Source organism: Pelophylax lessonae, assembly GCF_965119305.1.
Source record: "Pelophylax lessonae genome assembly, chromosome: 2".
NCBI classification, from domain to species: Eukaryota; Metazoa; Chordata; class Amphibia; order Anura; family Ranidae; genus Pelophylax; species Pelophylax lessonae.
The window spans coordinates 305,154,257-305,164,729 of NC_138769.1; the positions used below are offsets into that span (position 1 = coordinate 305,154,257).

Consider the following 10,473-nt stretch of genomic DNA (forward strand, 5'->3'; position numbering starts at 1 on the left):
TCTCTGTAAACAATAGAGATGGTTGTGAGTGAAAATCCCAGTTGGTCAGCCGTTTTTGAAATACTCAGACCAGCCTGTCTGGCATCAACAACCATGCCATGCTCAAAGTCACCTAAATCCCATTTCTTCCCCATTCTGATGCTCAAGGCCCGTACACACGTACCGATTGTCGGGCGAAAATGTTCGGCCCCTGAACAAGCGGCCAATTTTCGGCTTGTTAGTATGATGCTTCCGACAGCCGACAGCGCACTTTCGGCCGAACAGAATCTGTCATGCAAGCATTAAAATTTTTGTATGCCGACACCAGAACGGCCGATTGTTCGCCAGTCAGTACAGAATTCAGCCGACAATCAGCAGATTTGCAAGACTGGGCATGCTCAGAAAAGAAAAAAGACAAGGAAAGTTAACCATCACATGACATCACTTCTGCAGTCGGCTGTTGTTGGCCGACAAAATTCGTGTGCAGTCTTTTGCACTTTTCAACAGACAAGACAGCCCTCGGACAAAAGACGGCCAATCGTTCGGCCGACGATCGGTACGTGTGTACGGGGCTTCAGTTTGAACTTCAGCAAGTCATCTTCACGTCTAGATGCCTGAGTTGCTGCCATGTGATTGGCTGATTAGCAATTTGTGTTACCAAGCAATTCAAAAGGTGTACCTAATAAAGTGGCCAGTGAGTGTGTGTGTATATATATATATATATATATATATATATATATCAGTGAAAAAAGCAGTAAACACCCTATAGGGGTGCAATCACCAAAACTAAAAAATATTCAAAATAAAATACCCTAAAACTTAAAAAAAGTGAGTAATCAAGTTTGTTCACATCAAATAATATAAATATAATTGAATTATTGCTAAGTGTCCATATATAAAAGTCCAAATATGTAATTGGTGTTACATTATATCCAACACCCCATGCTTCAATAGACATAAAAGTGACTGTGATCCTCCACCAGCAAGTATGCATGCTTACCTCCAGCAAAGACCCCCAAGGATCCACTTACACTATATTGTCCAAAGGATTAAGATGCCTGCCTTTACACCCACATGAACTTTAATGGCATCCCAGTCTTAGTTCAATATTGAGTTGGCCCACCCTTTGCAGCTATAACAGCTTCAATACTGGAAGGAAAGGGGGTTTATGGTGCGCTTCAAGGTATTATAAATATAGTAAAGTGTTTGTAGCGATAACCTCTATAAATGTAAATAAATAAATAAATGTGTCTAAGAACCATCCATTCCTATTACAATTTCCATCTAGAAGTGCATAAAAATATATTATATGGTGTATAAAAAATAAATTTTCCTCCACCTCGTGCCGTGATATCACCTTTAGGTGTACTAAACTCTCACCTCTAGACAGAGGGTAAAAATTTATCACAATATCACCGGTTTATTGCACCCAGATTGTTTGATGGAATAAGATTAACAGCGCAGCTACTTGATCTAGAATTGTTTTTCAAATTACCACTGTGGAAACAGACATTCATATATATAAGTGTGAATTTGCGAATTTTGCACAGGATTTTTGATATAGTGGAAGTTTTTACTGGAATATTGATTGATTTGACTGTGATTCACTATTTATATATTTTTATAGAGATTTATTTATATATCTTTGTCACTTAACGCATAAGAGCACTTTAGAGAAGCACCTATTAATTACTAATTTTCAACATCACCAAGCACTTTATAGATGATAATTTTTTATACACCATATAATATATTTTTATGCACTACTAGATGGAAATTGTAATAGGAATGGATGGTTCTTAGACACATTTATTTATTTATTTACATTTATAGAGGTTATCACTACAAGCACTTTACTATATTTATAATACCTTGAAGCGCACCATAAACCCCCTTTTCTTCCAGTATGGATATAACTGTTTTATAGTACCAGTTCCAGTGGTGCAGCATTGGGGTAGTTAGAAGTATCCAAGATAGCGCAGGAACCATACACTAAATATATAATAGCTTCCACTCTTCTGGGAAGGCTGTCCACAAGGTTTAGGAGTGTGTCTATGGGAATGTTTGACCATTCTTCCAGAAGCGCATGTGTGAGGTCAGGCACTGATGTTGGATGAGAAGGCCTGGCTCGCGGCCTGTGCTCTAATTCATCCCAAAGGTGTTCTATCGGGTTGAAGTCAGGACTCAAGGCCAGTCAAATTCCTCCACCCCAAACTCGCTCATCCATGTCTTTATGGACCTTGCTTTGTGCACTGGTCCAAATCATTTGGTGGAGGGGGGATTATGGTGTGGGGTTGTTTTTTTTCAGGGGTTGGGCTTGGCCCCCTAGTTCCAGTGAAGGGAAGGTGTCGGCATACCAAGACATTTTGGACAATTTCATGCTCCCAACTTTGTAGGAACAGTTTGGGGATGGCCCCTTCCTGTTCCAACATGACTGCGCACCAATGCACAAAGCAAGGTCTATAAAGACATGGGTGAGCGAGTTTGGAGTGGAGGAACTTGACTGGCCTGCACAGAGTCCTGACCTCAACCCGACAGAAAAACTTTGGGATGAATTTAGAGCGGAGACTGCGGGCCAGGCCTTCTTCTCCACATCAGTACCTGATGTCACAAAGGCGTTTCTGGAAGAATAGTCAAACGTTCCCATAGACACACTCCTAAACCTTGTGGACAGCCTTCCCAGAAGAGTTGAAGCTGTTATAGCTGAAAAGGGTGGGTCAACTCAATATTGAACCCTGCAGACTTATGCTTGCCATACACTAGCCGAAAAATCGTTTGAACTCATTTTCGAAAAATGAAAAATCGTCCGTGAGAGCAGACGATCGTGCCATCATGTAATGACTGAATTTCGAACGATAAATCACTCAATTGACATAAATGAATCAGTTTTTCATTAATTTTGTCACATATGCCTAGTACAAACAGTTTGGGGGAGAAACACATTAACCTTTCAATTCATCATTTGTTTGGCAGAATTTTTCAAACTTTTGTTTTTTTTGGGCTCTGAAAAGTTAAAACCGATTTTCTATTTGTGCCCATTAACTGGATGAAAAACGAACGAACTGACCAAATGACAGATTTTTGATCAATTTTTCGGGTAGTGTATGGCCAGCATAAGACTGGGATGCCATACATTTCATGTGCGTGTAAAGGCAGGCATTCAAATACTTCTGACAATATAGTGTAAGTGGATCATTGGCGGTCTTTGCTGGAGCTATGGGTGCACGCTGGCTGGTGGAGAATCACAGTCACTTTTAACCGCTTGCCGACCGCCGCACGACTATTTACTGCGGCGGTCAGCCCCTCACAGGCAAAGCGACGTAGGTTTACGTCGCTAGCCTGTGAGGCTCTAGGGAGCACGCGCGCGCGGCCGGAGGCGCGCTCCCGCGCGGTTACGGACCCCCCGGCATGTGTGCCCGGCGGACCTGATGTCCGCCGGGCACTCGCGATCTTCCGTTACACTGGAAGAAAGGCAGGCGGCTAATGTAAACAAAGCCGCCTGTCATTCTTCCCTGTGTAAGAATGGAGATCACACGGTTCTACTATGTAGGACTGTTGATCTCTGTTCTTACACTAGTAGCCACAGCCAATCACAGTTAGAAACACGCCCCTAGGGACACACTTAACCCCTCCCTCTCCAATAAAGTTAACTCCTTCACTGCCAGTGTCATTTTTACAGTAACAGTGCATATTTATAGCACTGATTACTGTAGTAATGTCACTGGTAACCCCAAAAGTGTCAAAAATGTCAGTCAAGGGTTGGATCTGTCCGCCGCAATGTCGCAGTCCCGCAAAAAAAATCGCAGATCGCCGCCATTACTCATTAAAAAAAAAAACAACAAAAATGAAAAAAATCTTTCCCTTATGCCCCGTACACACGTGCAGATTATCTGAAGACTTTTGTCTTCAGATTTACCTTTTCTATGTAGTGCAAGGGCCTGCCGGATTGCATACAAATTGAAAGTGTTTAGGTTTGACCTCATATTATATGGTTTTGGTAAGTCTGCAGACAAAAGTCTTCAGAAAATCTGAACGTGTGTACGGGGCATTAGTTAGTAAACGCAATAACTTTTGCGCAAACCAATCAAAATACGCTTTTTGCGATTTTTTTTTACCAAACATAGGTAGCATAAAACAAATTGGCCTAAAATGTTAAAAAATTTAGATTTTTACATTTTTTTTGGGAATTTTATATGAAAAAATGTGAAAAATAATGTTATTTTTGCAAAATTGACACTCTTTTTTTTGTTTATAGCGCATGATCAAAAAATCGAACAGGTGATCAAATACCAACAAAAGAAAGCTCTGTTTGTGGGAAAAAAAGGACATCAAATTTGTTTAGGTACTGCGTCGCACGACCGCGCAATTGTCCGTTAAAGTCACGCAGTGCCGAATCGCAAAATAGGCCCTGGTCAGGAAGGGGGTAAAATCTTCCGGGGCTTAAGTGGTTAATATAGAGTAGCCTGGCCTGGGGTGAGGTAAATCCACCCAATCTCACTATTCTCACGTAATCAGCTCAAAAAAAAAAGAAAGCAGACGCTTCCATAGTGTAAAAAATGTATTAAAAAGTATAAAAAAAAAATCTGTGTTTGTGAATTCAGATGTCACTGATACACTTATTTATTACAGCTTGTAAATCACAGACTGTTGCCTTTCTCCGGGGTTATCCCCTCTGTATGGTGTTCACTGTCACTTTTGGAAATTTTTATTCAGTAAGAAGCGCAGCATCGTTTATTATTTTTAATTTCTTTCATAACTACTTTTTAACAACTTTCATAATTATTTCATTCATGTTCATGAAACGGTGGGTAATGACATAAACACTTCTGCAGAATGATACACAGAATAGAACCTAAGCTGCTTGGGGGCTCCTTTCCCTTCCAGCAGCTGAAGAATCCTTTCAATCGGCAATCCCCTCTACTGCAAAGAGGCTGAACGACACTCTCGGTTATCGACTATTTTGACCTGCCAGTCCCATGTTTTCCATAGACTGGGCCCTCCGCGGATTGGCTGCTCAGGGCTGAGGTTGCAGTGATACGCGGAGAGCGGGTTGTTAGCACTATGGACCGGTTGGCTCCGTACGGAGGTGAGTGGCCTTACGGGACACATGTACGAACCGGAAGCGGGCTCTGGGACTTGTTTGAGCGGAAGTAGTGCAGAGCGGCTGCTTTATAACAGCTGGCTGCGTGCTTGTTTGTATTGTTCTGAGGGGAGACGAGTAATGTACACAGGATGGGTTTGTGTGCTGCTCTAATAATAAATGTGCTGTGCTGAGCACCATGGAGGTGCAATTCAGAGAAAAGCCACCCTGAGCTACCTCTGGTGCAGCTTTTCATGTGTATTCCATAGGGGTGAATGGGAACACACTAGAATGCAGTTCCACCTAATGCAATGCATATTAAGCTTGGCTCACATATACAGGTGTGACCAGGCACAAGCACATTGGGCAGACCATTCATTTCATTGTAAAGCGTGACTCCTGATGTCACATCGAGTTATTAGATACCGAACATGTCATGCTTTAAAATTGTGTCTGCCCGTGTAATGGCGGCAAACTACGGTGCTTAAAATTCTCCATAGGTGACGCTTTAAACGCAAGTTACCAGTTTAGAGTGACACAGGTCGTCAGGTGCTAGAATTATTGCTCTCATTCTGAGTTTCGCGACAATACCTCACATGTGTGGCGTGATCACTGTTTACATTTATGTGCAATACACGTATTTGTTCACTTCTGTGTGTGAGGGATGGGGCACTTCAAATTTTTTCTTTTTTCTTATTTTACTTTTGAATTTAACACAGTCCCTTTTTTAAAAAAAAATTTTTTATCACTTTTATTCTTACTGCAAGGAATGTAAACATCCCTTGTAATAGAAATAAGGATGACAGGGCCTCTTTATGGAGAGATCTGGGGACAAAAAGACCCAGATTTCTTCTTTACATTTTAAAAGCGAAAGATCAAAAAAAAAAAAAATCTTTTGCTTAAAAAAAAAAAAAAAAAAATATATGTATATATATAAATTACTTCCAGCTTAGGCTGGAAGTGATGTCATGACTTCACTCTGGTCCTCCAAGGCTATAGAGGCGATCAAAGATGATCTATCTACTCTTTGATCGCCAATGGGAGCAGCCAGCCACACCGATTGTTTCTCGGGTGAGTCGGCGGAAACGGAAAGCCCGGGAAACACCGACAAGCGTAGGGAGGGGACAGAGCTATCCTTTTGGAAAGCATTCCAGGGGCTCATGAGCTGCTTGGAATGCTTTCATGGGAAAGCCAACCACCAGCCTCAAAAAACTATATCAAGGTTATGGCTGATATCTTCAGCCACAATCTCTGTACACCACTTCAGAGCCACAACATATACAGCGGGTAAAATAAGTATTGGAACACATCACCATTTTTCTAGGTAAATATATTTCTAAGAGCCGGTTCACACTATTACGACTTGCCAGACGACTTGGTCAGCCTGGCAAGTCGCGCACCGTCGGGTCCATTGAGTAGTACAGGACCCGTTCTAATAGGAGCGACACAAGTCGCTCCGACTTAGAAAAAGGGTCCTGTACTACTTCGGGGCGACCTGGAGGCGACTTGCATAGACATTCATTCTGTGAAGTCCGTGCAAGTCACGTCGAAGTCGCGGTGCACGCGACTTTACAGGTCGCCCCCGAAGTCGGAGCGACCTAATGTGAACGGGGGCTAAAAGTTCTATTGACATGAAATTTTCACCACATGTCGGTAACAATCCATCAATACAAAGAAACCAAAACAAATAAGTTCAGAAATTAGGTTATGTGTATTAAAATGGAATAACACAGGGAAAAGGTATTGAACACATGAATATAGGGAGGCGCAAAAAGACATGGAAAGCCAAGATACCAGCTGAAATTTATCAGTAATTAAGCCCCGTACACACGCACAGATCGTCGTCATACAAATGTTCGTCTTTTCTCCCCGGGATGTCGGTGTCTGTTGAAAAGTGCAAAGACAGCACAAGGACAGCACAAGAATTTTGTCCGCAGACTTCAGCTGACTGCAGAAGTGATGTCATGTAATGGTTAACTTTCCCTGTGTTTTTTATTTTCTGAGCATGCCCAGTCTTGCAAATCTGCGGTCTGTCGGCTGATTTCTGTACTGACAGGCGAACAATCGTCCGTTCTGGTGTCCGCAGACAAAAATTTTCATGTTTGCAAGAAAGACTCTTGTCCGCGGATTGTGTGCAGACAGCTGTCGGAGGCACCATACTAAAGGCCCGTACACACGTACCGATCGTCGGCATACAAACGTCGGTGGACGAAGGATCTGCCGATTGTACGCGTGTTAGTATGGTGCCTCCGACAGATGTCTGCGCACAATCCGCGGACAAAAGTCTTTCGTGCAAACATGAAAATATTTGTATGCCGACACCAGAACGGACGATTGTTCGCCTGTCAGTACACAATTCGGCCGACAGACCGCAGATTTGCAAGACTGGGCATGCTCAGAAAATAGAAAACACAGGGAAAGTTAACCATTACATGACATCACTTCTGCAGTCGGCGGACAAAATTCTTGTGCTGTCCTTGTGCTGTCTTTGCACTTTTCAGCAGACACCGACATCCCGGGGAGAAAAGAGGAACATTTGTAAGCCGACCATCGGTACGTGTGTACGGGGCTTTACACGCGTACAATTGGCAGATCTTTTGTCCGCCGACGTTTGTATGACGACGATCTGTGCGTGTGTACGGGGCTTTAGAAAGCAATTCTGCCCCTTGTGAGTGCAAAAAAATATCACCTTGTTCAGTCTCAACTGATGGCCTATATGTCTCATTACCAAGGTGTCACACAAACATCTCATGATGGGTAAAAGCAAAGTGCTCTCTCAAGACCCTCACAACCTTATTGTTGCAAAACATACTGATGGCATTGGTCACAGAAGGATTTCTAAAGTTCTGAATATTCCAGTGAGCACTATTAGGGCCACAATCCAAAAGCGAGAAGAACTTAATTTTGCCATAAACTGGCCATGACCAGACACTCCTTGCAAGATTTCTGACAAAGGAGTGAAAATAATTATCAGAGGAGTTGTCCAAGAGCCAAGGACCACTTGTGGAGAGCTTCAGCAAGACCTGGAATTAGCGGGTACAATTGTTTCAAATAAATCAATTAGTAATGCACTCAACCGCCATGGCCTGTATGCACACTCGCCGCGCAAGACTCCATTGCTAAGGAAAAAGCATGTTGAAGCTCGTTTAATGTTTGCTGCAAAACATTTGGACAAGCCTGTGAAATACTGAATATAGTCTGGTCAAATGAGACCAAAATTTAACTCTTTGGATGCCATAATACACACCATTTTTGGAGGTCAAGTGGCACTGCACTTCACCCCAAAAACACCATACCCACAGTGAGGTTTGGAGGTGGGAACATCATGGTGTTGGATTTTTTTTCTTAACATACGATACTGGCAAACTTCATTTCATCGAAGGAAGGATGAATGCAAAAATGTACCAAGACATTCTTGATAAAAATTTGCTGCCATCCACCAGGATGATGAAGATGAAACGAGGGTGGACATTTCAGCAAGACAATGATCCCAAACGCAAAACCAAGGAAACTCTCAATTGGTTTCAAAGAAAGAAAGAAAATAAAGCTGCTAGAATGGCCCAGCCAATCACCTGACTTGAATCCAATAGAAGCTCTATAGAAAGAACTAAATATCAGAGTTCATAGAAGAGGCCCACGGAACCTTCAAGATTTGAAGACACTGTGGAGGAATGGGCCAAAATAACACCTGAGCAATGCATACGACTAGTTTCTCCATACAGGAGGCGTCTTGAAGCTGTCATTGCCAACAAAGGATTTTGTACAAAGTATTTAAATGTAATTTCAATTAGCGTGCTCAATACTTTTTCCATGGCATTCCATTTTATTACACATAACTTCTTTTCTGAACTTAATATTCTCTGTGTCCTGCTTAGGCCCAGGGATCCCTCCTCGTAGCCTCGTGGAGCCACCATTTTGTTGTAGCCTATTTTCTGTATAGGCTGGCGGCCATGTTTGTGTAGCTGTGTCGGCCATTTTGCGTTAGTCTGGCATTGAATTGAATTGCAGCCATTACTAGGGTGCCTTCTGGGCATTCATTTTAGCTATGGGAGCCCCTCCTTATCCTATGGTGCTGACTCCTGGGCCTCTCTCCTTCCTGGATGCCGCATGTGGCGTACTTTGATCCTGGGGCTGCCAGTGACTGCCTGGTGGGGTGGTGAGTCTGGGGGTCCTCTCCCTCTCTCTGCTGCATGATCACGAGGTGCTCTGTGGGTAGCGACTGGTGGTGTTACCAGCGCAATGGGGGTGTCCCTTAGCAGTTTTTTTTTTGCACTTTTATGGAGTACCCTTATTCCTCATGTAGTCCTGAGGGGCCCTCCGGGTCCCAACCATCCATTGATGCACTGATGGCGGTCCTGGAGTCCTTTGTGTCCTGGGTGGAGGTAGCTCCTTGGCGGCGGGGTAGTAAAAAGTGCCCCCTGCTTCATCTGTCTCCTCAGATTCTTAATCTAATCTGGCCGCCACGGACAGAGGGCACCCTGAGGGGTCGGTGGCCATGCGCCCTAAGTTTTCACATAGGATGTATCCTGCACTCCTGTAGCCGCCCACAAAAAGGCACTGGTGGATGCACTAATTGTGTCTGTGCTGAGACTTTAAAAATAGAGGACGCAGCTGAACCTGAGGTGGAGGCACCGGTTTCCTTTGGCACTCACAAGCCGTCTAGAGCGACGAAGGTGTTTCCATTTCCTTTCTATTTTGACAGATTCGTCGCAAAAGAGTGGCAGCGTCCAAAATGTCTCTTTGTAGTCCCTACGATTCGCAATGAGGTACTCATTTAAAGAGTCCCTCCTTAAGTTTCCAGGTTGAATAAGGCAACCGTGATTCCGGTGGAGGCTGTGGCCCGCAGTAAGTTCACTGTGGCCGGCTCGGCACTTCACCATTGCTCTGGTGTCACAAACTCTGACCGAGTGGGCTAAGCTTTTATGCTGTGAGCTGGAGGGTGAGCAGCTCCCCCCTGCCTTTGTGGAGCTGGCGGACTAGTTGGTCCAGGGGGTGCAGTTTATCTGTGATGCCTCTTTGAATGCGGCTCCCCTGATTTCTAGACTGTCTGTCTGTTTTGGCAGTGGTCCTTAGGCGTGTTTTGTGGCTCGAATTTGGTCTGAGGACCAGACCTCTAAAAAAGCCTTAACTGATCTTCCTTTTAAGGTGATCGCTTGTTTGGAGCTACCCTGGATGACATCATTAAGAGTCTCACAGAGGAGAAGAGTACCTTTCTTCCGCAGGCTAGTAAGGGTAAGGAACCTCGTCGCCTGTCCCTCTCGTCCTTCATTATCGGCTCACAAGGGTTCAAAGCCTTTCAAGACCACTTCGGTAGGATCCAAGTGAACTTGGTCTGGCAAATCCAAAGCAGGGTTCTCCAGACCCGCAGACAAGGTTTCTTATGCACAAAGGTGCGCCCTCACCCGTGCCTGGGG

The 10,473-nt window shown here is 43.8% G+C and overlaps 1 protein-coding gene across 1 annotated transcript in view; it reads left to right on the plus strand.

Moving 5' to 3' along the window:
* Window positions 1–4,932: 4,932 nt before the first annotated feature.
* TADA2A (transcriptional adaptor 2A) overlaps window positions 4,933–10,473 on the plus strand; it is a 73,069-nt gene continuing 67,528 nt past the window's right edge. Inside the window, exon 1 of the mRNA XM_082245239.1 lies at window positions 4,933–5,065. Within this exon, the coding sequence (XP_082101365.1) occupies window positions 5,041–5,065 (25 nt within the window). The 5' untranslated portion in view covers window positions 4,933–5,040. The remainder of the gene's footprint in view (window positions 5,066–10,473) is intronic.